This window comes from Giraffa tippelskirchi, chromosome 5 (genome assembly GCF_054371585.1).
Source record: "Giraffa tippelskirchi isolate mGirTip1 chromosome 5, T2T-mGirTip1v1.2.pri, whole genome shotgun sequence".
Lineage (NCBI taxonomy): Eukaryota > Metazoa > Chordata > Mammalia > Artiodactyla > Giraffidae > Giraffa > Giraffa tippelskirchi.
In genome coordinates this window covers 30889070-30903913 of record NC_137279.1, presented here as the reverse complement: position 1 = coordinate 30903913, position 14844 = coordinate 30889070, and the positions used below count along the sequence as shown (strand labels likewise).

General features: G+C 50.9%; 1 protein-coding gene across 10 annotated transcripts in view; it reads right to left on the bottom strand.

The window, feature by feature from the left end:
• AJAP1 (adherens junctions associated protein 1) overlaps nucleotides 1-14844 on the bottom strand; it is a 127131-nt gene that overhangs the window by 58732 nt on the left and 53555 nt on the right. For 6 of the 10 annotated variants that reach the window (XM_081486043.1, XM_081486042.1, XM_081486045.1 and 3 more), the window contains exon 2: nucleotides 6782-7599. In XM_081486043.1, the coding sequence (XP_081342169.1) occupies nucleotides 6782-7595 (814 nt within the window). In that variant the 5' untranslated portion in view covers nucleotides 7596-7599. Of the gene's footprint in view, nucleotides 1-5180; nucleotides 5436-6384; nucleotides 6692-6781; nucleotides 7600-9793; nucleotides 10012-14844 lie in introns of those variants that run through there. The other 4 variants (XM_081486047.1, XM_081486046.1, XM_081486044.1 and 1 more) reach the window with 4 other exon arrangements.

The window sequence follows — 14844 nt, the reverse complement described above, 5'->3', positions numbered from 1 at the left end:
CGTTTCACGTTACTCACTATAACCCAGGGCCACACCTGGGCTGGGGGTGGGGGAGGGAACAGAAGGGGTGACATCTCACCCCGAATGGTGGCTCTGAAACCCCCTTCCCAGCATCTGCCTGCTGACCCTAGGGCTTGTCTGCTCCTGAGAACTGCTGGGCCCACTGCTCAGCCCCCCGGCTGGCAGGCTGTTGAAGCTAGAAGCGGGCAGGCCAAAGCTCCCCAAGGACCTCCTTTCACTGATGACAAAACGGGGGAGAAGCAGCATCAAGGCTGTAGCTCCAGCTCTTGGCAGAAGGACACAGGGCTGCTCATGGTCCTGTCTCAGGACAGGTTTTCTCTTCCAGTTTCTGTTCTAGAGACAAGAAGACAGTCCCGGGGTCGGCCCCCCTCCCCTCAACCACAAGACTCCCTCTACCAGGCAGGCTTCTAGGCTTCCAGGAGCACCAGGCTCCCCAGCCTCTGCCTCTGTTCACCCTCCCAACCCATCAGGACTCACCTCATTCTCTCTTCCTCCCTGATTCGCTTTTGCAGAATAACAACTGAGCTGTAGCCTACCTGGTGTTTGTGACATTCCCACTAGCGTCCTTAACTGTCATTTGCCTCTCTTGTGCCCTTCCCTGTCTGGCTTTCCCAGAGAGATTTTTAAACTCCTTGAAAAGAGGGCGCTGGGATGGGTCTTCCATTTCCTGGCCCCTCTCCACCCGGAGATGCAACATTTAATGTCAACTAATGTTGACATTTAATGTTTCCTGAGCAATTGATCAGAAGCTAGAAACTCTGAGACCAGTTCCCTTAACATAGTCAAATAAAAATGCTAAAAATGATGTTCTATCTAATATTTAATCACAATGCTTAGAATCATTCCCCTGTGAGTGGATGAAACCATAAATTCAATCCACCGTATATCAGATCGATCTGTGAGTGCAGTTTCCATGGAGCAGAGATGTGTCCTACAGGGTGTGTCTCCTGCAACCCCCAGGCCCTGGGTGGCCGGCAGCCCCAGGGACACCCTTAGAGGACACTGGTTTCCAGGGTGAGGAGGCATCAATCCAGGCCTCTTCCTGCAGCTCCCCAGGGCCTGGCGAGGACAACAGCCCAGGGGTGTGGAAGGCCCTGGCTCCCAGACAGAAAGTGTAGTACGGGCATCTGGGTTCCACAAGAATTGAAGAACCTTTCGGATCCCAAGGTTCTCTTAGAAGGAGAATGAAACCCTGAGGGAAAAAAAGAACTTAAGAAGCACTAATTGCAATAGGTTGGCGCAGGAAGCATGTGAAGGGAATAAAAGGAACCCAGTGACAGAGTCATCTCCAGGAGAATCCGAGGTCGGCTTTAATGAGTCAGAGCTCATTTATCCACTTGGTGTGAACACAGCTTTGCTCAGCAAAAGCAAGGAAGTGCCTGGGGAGGCTGGACAGGTCCAGGAGCTGTCGGCAGACACACAGGATCCCTGCCTGTGGCCAGGACGGGTCACTGCAGAACCGCAGCCAATAGGACAGGCTACACCCCATCTACCCTGGAGGTTCCAATGAAGACCCTGAAGACCAGCCTCGCCATCTACAGAGTTTAGCATGTTCAGCAAAGCTCCACATCCTCATTTGTCCGTTGATGCCCTTATACCAATTAAGCCACTCAAACCTTTTGAAGTTTATGAGTCATTTGCTTCAAATATCTTTAAATTAAGGATGGATTCATTTCCCTGGTAGCAAACACCCAGCAAGTTAATTAAAAGGGGCTCAGCATTTAAACTGCTGTTGCGTCTTCAAACAGAAGGGGAGGACCACATCTCTGTCCCTTCCATCTGCTTTTCACTTCCTTCTCCTCTGATTCTGGCATCTAGAAACCAGTCCATCATTACACAACTTGGTCCTAAGGTCTCCCCACTCCCGGTTCAAGTCAGCTGACCATCAGGGTGAGAGAAGATGATACCAGCCCATCCCACAAAGAGGACACTGAAGGCCCCTGGTGACAAGGACAAAACAACCTGCAAATCACCCTTGGAAACGCATGAGTGGACTCCAATGTAAAAATCACCAGGCAGAGCTGGGAGGACGTCTGAGCCACCACATCCTTGAGCTGCTGGGTGTCACGAATCTGTGATTGATCCAAACGGGGACAAAGCTTGAATGACGATGGGGACCTTGGCCTCCTGGGAAGTGCACCTTCCCAGAGCCGTGAATGTGGGCTGGTAGGGAAAGTGTCAGCTGTATCTGTGCAGGCAGGGGGCCAGGGGCCGGCAGGCTGGGTAGAGGACTGGCAGGGCTGGGAAATCTTCACTGAGTACTAACTGTAGCCATGAGTTTGAGCAAACTCTGGGAGATGGTGAAGGACAGGGAAGCCTGGCATGCTGCAATCCAGGGTCACAAAGAGCCAGACCTGACCGAGCGACTGAATGACAACTGTAGCCAAGTGCCCAGGAGACCCCACAGCAGGCAAAGGCAGGGACTGACACCAGCTGGCTTAAATCCCCCATGGCACCCTTTCCGAGGATTAAGATTAAAGCCTGGGAAATGACTTTGCATTTTTCCCCTGGGAGACTCTGTGATTCTACACTCGCAACACGACCAGCAAGAGGGCCGTCACAGGAGGAAGGCGCTTCGCTGTGGGGAGCCCTCCCCTCCAACCTCAGGTGAACTGCTGACCGTCTGACATGCAGCCTCTGCCAGCACAATGTGAGGCTGGAACTCAATGCCTCCATGAACCTGAGCCAGGTGATTTTCCATCCCAAGCAGCTCTGGGCTAAGCATTATCTACACCTTTGCTCGGAGCACCGAAGTCAGTGATGAGAGCATGGGGACCTCATCTAATGACCTCATAAAATGAACTCACCATGGGAAGAGCAAGTGGAGCAGAAAGCCAGTGATCATCCAAGAATAATAACCATCATTGTCATCACCATCACGACCAGTACCACCAGCAGCATCATCTCCATCATCATAATTACCATCATCTACATCATCCCTATCATCAGCATCACCGTCACATCCTAAGTAGCATCATCATCACCATCTCTATCATCACCATCATCATTACTACCACACCATCATCCCCATCATCATCATCACCGTCATCATCACTATCACCACTGCCATCATCATCATCCCCATCATCACCATCTATCACCAGCACCATCATTATCATTACTATCTCTATCATCATCATTGTCACTACCACCATCATCATTATCATATTAACAGCAGCAAACACATCCTGAAGAGATGTTTTGTGACAGGCATTGTGCGTGCATGCTCAGCCCCTTCAGTTGTATCTGACTCTTTGCAACTATTTTGACTCTAACCCACCAGGCTCCTCTGTCCATGGGATTCTCCAGGCAAGAATACTGGAGTGGGTGGCCACCCCCTCCTCCAGGGGATCTTCCCAACTCAGGGATGGAAACCAAGTCTCCTGCTTCTCCTGCACTGCAGGCAGATTCTTAACTGCTGAGCCACCAGGGAAGCCCCGTGACAGGCACTGAGCACCTGGCATATACTATCTCACTTAATTTTTACAACATTATGAGATGGTTTATTCTGTAATTCCCACTGATGCACAAAGAGGAGAGTCAAGTTGTCCTGGTTCAAACAACTAATACAAAAGAAGCCAGGAACTGGCATAAAGCTGTATCACTCTTAACCATCACACTAAAACTAGGAGAGATCTCCCAACCACTTTATGGCCCTTGGACAATTCCAGTAGTTTTTCTATGTTACCTTCTGACAGATTTCCCAGAGCTTCAAATCACCAGCCACCTGCCCTTTCTATGCCCACCAATATCTGTGCTACAGAAAGAAAGGAAAACATAACATTCCCCTTCTAAATATTTCTCTACAGAAAGAAAAATAAAACAACTCCTCAGGGCTTCCCTGGTGGCCTGGTGGTAAAAAATCCACCTGCCAATGAAGGAGACACAGGCTCAATCCCAAGAAGATCCCACATACCTCAGAGCAACGAAGTCCATCCCCAGCCTTAGCCCTAGAGCCTGTGCTCCACAACGAGAAGTCACTACAATGAGAAGCCCATGCACTGCAATGAAGACTAGCCCCCATTCTCTGCAACCAGAGAAAGCCCTCACAGTATCAAAGACCCAGCACAGCCAAAAATAAATAAATAAGGTAATTAAAAATATAACTCCCTAAGTCTGATTCCAGAGACACTTCTTTGGACAACAGAATTGACTTAGCAAATTCTTTGTATTTCTTCTTAAAGCCTTAATTCCAGACTCAGGGTGAAGGGAGTGGGCAAGTCTGGGCCTGTTTGCCCTCGACATCTGTAACCCTCTCCTTGGAGTCACTCCTGCTGGGTATAAAAACAACTGGTGCAGATGGAGGATTCTTGGTTGCCAGGCACCACGTTTTGTACTCAGGGTTGATTTATGGAGGCCTCACAGCAACCTTTTAGGAGAGATATTTTGAAGCTCTAATTATGCTGATGAAGTAAATATAGCGAAGAGAGAAGAGAACTTTCCCAGAATCACCTAGCTATGTTCAGCAGATCTGCAGCTTAGAAGAAGGTACTGCTCACTACAGCTTGCACAACCCCCCCTCCCCCGCCAGACCACTGCTGTGGGATCCCCAAGCCCACCTTTGCTGCCTTAGATCCTGGCCAAGAAGTGTGAGTAGTGGTCATACTCCAAAGAGTTGGGGGGCTTAGGTCTGCATCTGACCACTAGGGGGATTCTCAGGACCCCTGCTTGGGCTCTCGATGCTCTGGGGCTTGGGTCACTTTTGCAGGACCAGTTGAGCATAGAGGAACCTGGTCAGGGGAATCATCTCAGCATTTTCTCTCACTTCTCGTCTTGAACTCAAAGCTGAGGACGGTGGGGTGCCCATCCTCAGCATCCAGCATCACTTCCCAGAATGAGCATTTCTCTGCATTAAAAGCAAACACACATATTTTCCCCCACTTAAATTTGTTGTGCTAAACAAATTAATCTAGCACCAGATTATATTATGAAGAACCATAAATCTTTTCCAAGATAAGCATCTGTCGAGTTGGATTAGCAATATCCAATATACTGTGAATTAATTTGCTAAGCCTTATAATGGTGTCCCGGGCGTTTAACTTTAGTAATAACAAATGTAATTTGGAAGAAATGGGAACTCGTTTTCTCATCCACGTCTATATAGTAAGTGACGTAGGCAGGGAGATGACAATAAATGAATGCACCACTAAATTCTATTATGATGATGGCTTGGGAGTTTATTGAGGTAAAAACTAATGCTTTATAAACTGCCTCTTGGGGGCCTGGCACAGAAATGAATGGCAGGCTCTGTCTGTGGATTCCAGAAGGAGGCTACAGGGGAGATGGTTGAAGCATAGTCTTGTAGACCCTCACCCATGATGCTCCCAAGCTCACAGCCTCCATCCCTCCATCCTGGCCCATGGCTCCCAGCATTGAGATGGAGCTTGGCTTTGCTTCCATAGATATGTTGCTCTCTAGGGAAGAAATGGTCAGAACAAAAACTGCAGCTCTCTTGTCCAGGTGAAGGGAGGAAGTAGGTCATGGAACAAAAGCCACCCAATCTATGGAAACCTGTCCAACTACTGACCATAGCCTGCCTGCCGGCCAGTTTGCAAAATCTAATGTACAAGCAGAGTGCAAGGGACAACGTGGCAATCAGGTTGCACAGGGACCCTGAGGAGCAATTTTCTCTGTCCTCTGGGTTATGAAGAGGACCTGTGTCAGCTCCAAACCCCAAGGAAGCGGAGAGGCAAGCCAGGGGTGGGGGAGGCTGCACAGTGCCCCTATCCCCTTCCTGCTTATGCCCTGGAATTTGCGTCCTGTATTACAAGTTAGCAAATACTGCTACTGGTCTAGAATGTACCTGGACAGTTCCAAAATAAACCTGAAAGTCGTGATGCGGCCTGAGGACATGGCCTGTTCACAGAAGCCAAGGATGCTGGCAGTGGGTGGGAACAAATGGGTCCAGGATTCTGAGCTGTCCCTTTGCCAGCCTGAAGCCAGGTATATACAGGGGGCTACTAGAGAAGGGAAGTGCTTTGGTCTGGGAGATTTCCGAGGGCTACTCCCTTTGAAGCAATTGGAAGAGTTGAGAAAGAAAAAATGACGATGCAGTAGATATTTCAAAACCAAGAAATGCTAATTGTCTGCACACATCTAGAATGACACAGGCAGAAGAACCAAAGCCATCATCTGTCTGATCTCCATCCTCCAAACACCTTTTAACCTGACTTCAGGGACAAGACACCCCAGAACCTGAGTCAGTGTGCAAAGCCTCAGCTAACACTGAAGGGAACTCCTCCTGATAACCTGGCCTTCATCTCTCCTGCTGTTTAAGGTAATTCCAAACTCTGGGTTGATCTGGTAGTTGCCCCTTGGGAGGGCTGCACCCTGGAAGGTTTCTGAAGATGCCACACACCCTACCTCCATCAGCAGATGTGCTCACACCTGACTCCTGAGCTGGTCCAGGAGATTAAGTTCTGGCATTTGAGAAGATGCTGCTCCATGTCTGGTGAGGCTCAGACCCTCCCTACACAGGCAGGGTGGGTACATGCCCACCTCTAGGTCACTACTAGGGAGAGACCCTCTCCCTTCTCACTTAATGCACTAGAAGAGTCTGGCCCCTCCTTGTAGAGCATAACCCATCTTTGCCAGGACGTGGACATGTGAAAGTTCATGGACACAAAATTCTTCATCTCTCCCTCAGGTACTATGGCTTTAGGTGTTCCTGCTGGAAAACGGACAATCCAGCGTCACTTGTAAGCCACACCCCCTCAAAACACTCCCCACCCAAACCCAACCAGAGAAGAGGTGGGCGTACCTGAGGTCTCCCCCAGAACCCGCGGGGGCTGGCTGTCTTGGCCACTGTCTCTGCTGGGACTGGTAGAAGGCTCCGTTGTGCTTACCCCAACCGGGATCCTACTCCTGGGGTCCAGGGGCTCAGTGACCCCTTGAGTCTGCAGTGTCACGGAGGTGGCCGTGGTGGCTGTGGCGGTGGTGGTGGCGGTGGCCACAGTTGTCTTCCGCGTTTGGAAGATGGAGACCGTGGTGGGGCTGTAAAAGCCCGGGAATGTGTTGGATTCCAGGGCCTCCTCCTCCCCCGTGGGCCCCCAGGCAATGAACTCCGTCTCCGTGGTGGGCCTGCTGCCCCGGAAGTCAAAGCTGTTGAAAGCGGGCCCCTGTAGGTGCCTCTTCCCCCGCCGCAGGAGGGCCTGCTGGTCCGTGGGGGCCCCACTGGCCCCTGCAGAGGAGGAGGCGGTGGGGGAGGAGCCCAGGGAAGGGCTGGATTTGGCAGCAGCTGGGGGCTTGGCCAGCCCCCCTTTGGGCCCCAGAGTGGCCTCCTGGTCCCTGGGTCTGTGCGCCCGTCGGGCCCGGGGACTCGGCATCTGTCCGTGACTGTGTCCGCGCTCCATGCGGGGCGGCCGGGGGCTCCACACGGGCGTGGGAATCCGGGCGGGCTGTCCACTCTTAAAACTCCACAAGCGAGGCGGCCGGTGGGGTGGCCGAGGCAGCAGCCAGAACTCGGGGCCCGGGCCCAGGGACTCACACGCAGGCAGATCCAGGGCGAGCTGAAACATGGCTATAAGGATCCAAGCATGGCTTCCTAGGGAGCAGCCGGGCCAGCGGATGAACATGGAACTGCATGGGAAAGAGAGAAGAGAGTCAGTGGGGGCCTCCACCCGGGGGGCTCTCTCCACCCCGACTCCAGGTCAAGGAAACGCTCTCCTAGTAACAAGCGTTAATCCCAACTTCCAAAGAGGAATGGAACCCTTTATGAGTCCCCTTCAAAGGCCAACTCATGTCTGCTCTGTTAGCATCACAGAAGGACAGGCCCAACCTCACTCGTCAGGACCCACTTCTCCTCCCAGGAGCTCTCCCATACATGGCCAGCTGACGACAAGCTGGTGTCAAAGAATCCGCTTACAGGAGGGACACTGAGTCCCCAAAGCCCCCAAAGAGATGATGACCTCAGCGGTCTTCCCTCCCACTTTGCTTTGATCCAGAATAAAACACAGGTACCAAGAGGGAACCAGGGAGGGGACAGCAGGGCCAGGAATGTGTCCACACACCGCGTCCAAGGCCCAGCACGTCCCTCCAGGTCACAGAAGTTCCCACTCTAGGGTGAGTGATGCTAAGCCTGCAGCTGCCACTCCTGAGGTCTGGAGGGCCGGGGGTTTCAGCCTGTGGGGCTTCCCATGGGGCACAGAGTCCCACACCTGCTGCTCCGGCCGGGCCCTGTGCCCTGCCACCCCCACCCCCTCTGCCTCCTATTTCAGTTGGATGCGTCTATTTGAAAGCAGGCTTGTGGCCTCAAATGCCGTGATGTGTGCACGGGGAAAGCTGCTGACTTGTGGCCGCCTCTGGATCCTGCTCAGAAGATGTGCTGCCCGGAAGCCGAAAGTTCGTCAAGGCACCAACTCCACCCAAGTGCTTGCTCTGCTGACATTAACCTCCAATGCAGGTGCCCTGGCAAACCCTGTCCTCTGCCTCCTCAGTGTGGGGAGGCTGGGGAGGGTGCATCCCTCAGCCAGAGCACAGGGCTGAGCATGCGCTGGGCCTGGGGAGGATGGAGCCAGGTCAGGATGTGGCCACACGCAGGGCAGGGGAACCTGGTCCCCGGGTCCTCCCACCTGCTTAGATAACTGAGGGCCAGGGACAGATGCCCTTCAAACTCAGAGCTCATCACCAACGTCAAATGTGAAAATTGACACAAAGCCAGAATTTAGGGATGGTGGTGGGCAGGGGTGGTTGAGTGTGTTCGGTGAGCTGAGCTGCCAACCCAAACGCTGCTCAGAACCAGGCCTGTGGAAGCGGAGTTGGACAGCATTTCTTAGATGGGCTGTCATATGACTTAAAAAGGGACTAATTCAGCCCCTGAGTGAGTATGAGGGTGTCCACGTGCCTGGGGCTGACCTATGCTTGCCAACACTCAGGAAGGTGCTGTGCCCCCGGACATCCATGTGTTGAAAGAAAGAAACTTGTATTAATGAGTGCTAATTGCCAAAAAGGACAGATTCCAGAATAATAATGCCTTGGTTTTTTAATCAGAATGAGAAAGTGCTTGGCTGCAGAAATTAGGAACTGCTCATTATGCTAATGTTTCTGCATCAAGAGGCTGCCGCTGTGCAGTTTCTCGGCATGGCCAGCCCAGGGCGGTGCAGGGACCAGGCCAGCCGCACACACAGAGATTCAGGTCAGCGAGGGGCACCCCAGGCACACATCGAGGGCAGCTCCTCTGTGGCCGCAGGTGGCTCCATGAGGTTTAGAAGCTCAGGTTCTCCCACCTCTCTGTGCATCTAGACACAAGTCCAGCCCTCAGGGAAGTGAGACACTGCTTCCAGCAGCTGTGATCTCAGCTTGGAGGATACCACTGACCACCCCCAGGTACCACAAGGCAGCACTGAGCACCCTCAGCCTCACAAACACTCCTAGGCCTTATAAGGTAACACTGGGTTTCACCAGGCTTCACCAGGCACCCCCAAGCCTCATCTTGAAACCTCAGTCTTCACTGGGCACCACCAAGTACCACCACCTTACCAGGTGTCACTAGGCCTCACCAGATCCCATCAGGCACCCCGAGACCCCACCACGTACTACCAGGAACCCCCAGGTCTTAGCAGGTCTCACCAGGTTACACCAGGAACAATCAGGTCCTGTTATGTACCACTAGGCCTCAGTAGGTGCCACCAGGTACCACTAGGCCTCGTTTTGTAACCTTAGGCTTCACCGGGCACCACCAAGTACCACCACCTCACCAGGCCTCACCGCACCCCACCAGTCACCAATAGGCCCCTCCAGGTACTACCAGGAACCCTCAGGCCTCCCCAGGTACCTGCAGACCTCACCAGGCATGCCCAAGCCTCTCCAGGCACCCCCAGGTACCACAGTCACATCAGGCCTCACCAGGCTGAATGAAGAGCAGCTATACACAAACCTACTTGCCACCTCTACCTGGAGAAGTATCGCCCCAGGAAATTAAAACAGCAGCCCCTGAGCCTGTGCCTGCCTGCCCGGCATAACTTCACACGCAGGATATTTCTGCCATTTTCCACCAATCATGAGCTGTGATTGGTTACCATGGAAACCCCTCTTTTCCATGCCACACAGCTGTTATGTAGAAAAGCCAGGCCATCAAAATGGCAGGAAGAGCTGGATGTATTTTTCCTCTTCCAGTCCAATCTCTTTCTTTTTGAACTGGTGGATTTGTTCACAGGGAAAACAGGAGGCCAGGTAAACAGGTCAGGACAGAGGCTCCACCCACCCTAACCCCCCTCACCCTCAGCAGCCAGGAAATGTAGGGCTCAGGCTGGGGACAGAGAGAGCCCCTCCAACAGGGAGGTCAGCGGCTGATTCTGTGGCCTCTTTACAGGGCACCCACCATCACTCATCTCTTTACAAGGGTCAAAGGCCCCAAACCCCCTGCTCTATCAGTAGGCCTGCTGCCTCTATGTGCTGTCTGGACCTTCTTGGACTGGTGTGGGGATACGCTGGGCTGAAGATGCACCTTGGCATGAGGGGATTCAGCCAGGTCTGCAAAGACCATGTGCAGGGCAGCAGGTGACCTCTGTCCTCATCCCTCAGCTGGTCCTGAAGTCAGGCAGGACCCCAGAAACACTCTGCTGTGACACTGCTCAGCACAGGACTGGGAAGCCCCCAATGCCACACCCACTTTATGATGAAGGGGTTCTTGGAGCACTACTCACATATCCTCTCACTCAGGAAGGCATCCATGGTGCCATCAGCCTATTCTCAAGAGGACCCCACACATCTGTGAGGGGCAGGAGGGTCTGAGCCTGCTGATAACATTGCTGAGGATGCCACTAACCAAAAGGGCCGGCAGGTGACATACCTAGGTCAGGTCACAGTGCAGGCAGAGGTGGGGCCAGCTCCCCCTAACTCTGGGGCCTCCAGAGACCCCTTATAAAATACCACCACTTCACCCCCACATGGATGGCTACAAGCAAAAAGACAGACAATTCCAAGTGTCGGCGGGGATGTGGGGAGACAGGAAGTTTCATGCATCATTGGTGAGAATGTGAAGTGGTGCAGCCATTAAACAGTTTGGAAGTTCCTCAAAGACTGAGAGTTATCACTCTCAGTGCAAATTCCACTCTTGGGTGCAAAAATGTGTACCCGAATGTCCACAGTAGTGTCATTTCTAACAGAGGAAAGGGGAGACAGCCTCAGTGTCCATCAACTGATGAGTTGATAAAGAAAGGTGGCCCAGCCCTACAGCGGAACATTAATTGTCCATAAAATGGAAAGAAGTATGGGGGTGGGATGAATTGGAAGATTTGGGACTGACATATATACACTATTGATTCTATGAATCAAACAGATAACTAAGGAGAACTGACTGTATAGCACAGGGAACTCTCTTCAGTACACTATGGTGACCTAAATGGGAAGGGAATCCAAAAAAGAGGGGATATATGTAAACACACTGCTGATTTGCTTTGCTGTAAGTAGTATATAACACAATATTTACCAGCTGAGCTACCTGTGAAGATCATTGCATAGCAACTACACTTCAATGAATTTTTTTTTTATAAATTTATTTATTTTAGTTGGGGGCTAATTACTTTACAATACTGTAGTTGTTTTTGCCATACATTGACATGAATCAGCCATGGGTTTACATGTGTTCGCCATCCTGAACCCTCCTCCCACCTCCCTCCCCATCCCATCCCTCTGGGTCATCCCATTGCCCCAGCCCTGAGCATTTGTCTCATGCATCGAAACTGGAATGGTGTTCTGTTTCACATATGATAATATACATGTTTCAATGCTATTCTCTCGGAACGTCCCACCCTCACCTTCTCCCTCAGAGTCCATAAGACTGTTCTATGCACCTTTGTCTCTTATTCTGTCTCGCATATAGGGTTATTGTTTTTTTTAAAAAATGAAATAAAAGCTGATACATGTTGCCACATGGATGGACCTTGAAGACATCACAAATAAGTCAGTTACAAAAAGCTACATGTTGCACAATTCCATTTACATGAAATGTCCAGAATCAATCAATCCACAGGGACAGAAAGTAGACTGGTGGTTGCCAGGAGCTGGGAGCAGGGAGGCTGGGAGTTACTATCTAAACTCTGATGATTACAGGATTTCTTTTAGGGGTGATAAGAATGTTCCAGAATTATAGTGGCAACAGTTGTACAAACTTGTGAATATATTAACACTACTGACATCTACACTTTAAAGGAATGGATTTTAGGGTGTGTAGACTGGATCTGAAGAGGTGATGTGTGCCAGGGTAGTGAGTGGACAGGCTTGGGTTGCACTGCACTAAGGCCTAGTCCTGCTCCCTGGCATGGCAGGCAGGAGGAAAGAAAGGATGCTGGGGTCAGAGGCGGCCTTGGCAATAAACTTGTGTCTGAGACTTCAGGTTCGTCCTTGTGATCCTTGCCTGAGTGTCCAGCTGCTCATCTACACTCCATGACAGACGGCTCCCCCGTGGCAGCATCCCAGCCCAGAATTTCAAATGAAGAACAAACGCCCCAGCCACCCCCACCTGACCGCTCCCAAATCGGGAACTACGGCTCCATCTCACATTACTTTCTAGTTTGCAGGCTTTTTGCTTCTCTCCCTTTTACATTTTTATTGAAATCTTTTTTCCCCAAGAACGGTTTCATAATATTCAGCAAATTGAGATTCAATTCGATACCTTCTGTATATTTTCTTCGCTGAAGAAAATCACTGTCAATTAAGGGAGACAAAGACGTCTCTACTATTCAAAGGTGCACTTTTCTCGAGCGAGGCGTCTGCAAGGGTGCCTCCTGCAAGCAGCTGGCTTCTGCTTGCTTGAGCACCAGGGCTGGACCACAAGTTCACACAGGAACCCTGAGTCTGCACGGCTCAGAGGCCATACCACAGTCTCCAGGATGGGACAGGACCCTAGAGGTGTCCGGCAGGGGGCCAGCCTGTCCCAGTTCTGCCACAGACAGTGACCAGCACCCCGTGTGCAATCTCAGCACCAGATGACTGAGAGAGATCCCCATCTTCCATGTCTGCTGTTGGGCTTGTCATCAGTTGGCTTGAGGGACAAGTCACAGTAGGAATAATTCTGTTTGAGGTTGGCCTGCGTGTGGGCTTGTTGCTTTCACTTCACAAGCCCCAGGTTCCCATCCTTATTCGACATGGTTGGAGGAGGGGCATGGAGGACTCCACAACTTCTAAGAAGAACCATGAGTCTGTGATCAATAATGGACAGGGTACAACCTGAAATGACTCCGAAGACACACGTGCGACAGACACAGATGGGCTTCCTCCAGCACAGAGTTGGCTCTAGGGGAGTCCGTGTTCCTAAGTGGACACCCTCAATGCCCCGCAGACGCGAGCATCTCTTTACCCGGGACCCATGTTCGGTCTACCTGCCCCACTTTCAGCATGACCCTGCGTGCAGACGCCTCTGCATCCCACACCACTTGTTGGTTTGTTTGTTTAAATAAGCTTTTTAGAGTAGTTTTATCTTTTTGAGATTTAAAAAAAATTTTATTTTGTATTGGAGTATAGCCAATTAACAATGTTGTGATAGCTTCAGGTGAACAGCAAATGGACTGAGTTATACATATACATGTATTCATTCTCCTCAAAACTCCCCTCCCATCCAGGCTGCAACATAACACATAGCAGAATTCCCTGTGCTATAGAGTAGGTCCTTGTTGATTACACATTTTAAATATAGCAGTGTGTACATGTCCACCTCAAATTCCCTAACTACCCCTTCTCCCCACCCCCACTGTCCTTCCCCCTCCCTGAACCATAAGTTCCTTCTCCAAGTCTGTAACTCTGTTTCTATTTTGTAAACAAGTTCATTTGTATCATTTCATTTTAGATTCCACATAAAAGGGATGTCATATATTTCTCCTTCTCTAACTTACTTCACTCACTATGAGACTCTCTAAGTCCATCTATGTTGCTACAAGTGGTATTATTTCATTCTTTTCAATGGCTGAGTAATATTCCATCATATATATGGGCCACATCTTCTTTACCCATTCCTCTGTCGATGGACATTTAGGTTGCTTCCATGTCTTGGCCATCGTAAACAGTGCTGCAATGAACACTGGAGTGCATGTATCCTTTTGGATCATGTTTTCTTCTGGTATACACCCAGGAATGGGATTGCAGAGTCATATGGTAGCTTTTAGAGCAGTTTTAGATTCACAGAAAATTGCACAAGGGCAAAGAGAGCTCCTGTGTAGTCCCCCAGAGTCCTCGATGAGAACATCCTACATCACCAACGTGAATCTGTCAAAACTAAGAGAACACACGGGCCCATGACCAGGAACCAAATTCCATGCTGTATTAGGGTTTCACTAGTTTTCTCTTTCAGGATCCTGCTCAGGCCCCCACGTGACATTAGTCATCATGTTTCCTCAAGCTCCTCTGGACTGTGACGGACGCTCGGACTCACTTTCTCTGGACGACCTTGAAAGTTTTGAGCAGGGTGGGTCAGGTGGTTTGTAGGATGGTCCTCTACTGGGATTGGTCTGGTGTTTCTCTCGAGGTTAGACTGGGCTGATGGGTTCTTGGGAGGAACCACAGAACGGCAGCAGCCTCCTCATCACATGACACAGGGGGCACCTGCTGTCAGCACAACCCACCACTGCTGATGACCTCAGCCCCCTGTGATGTCCTGTCGGCCAGGAGTCTCCACTGAAAAGTGATGACTGTCCCCTTTCCACACGCTCATCTCAGGAAGCAGGACCCCAAGCACAGCAAACACTCGGCGGAGAAAACCCACTTTGTTTTTAACTCTTCAAACCTTACCCATTCGGCAGCCAAGCCATGTTGTTGTTCAGTTGCTAAGTCATCTCCGACTCTTTGCAGCCCTTGGGACTGCAACACCCCAGGCTTCCCTGTCCTCCACTA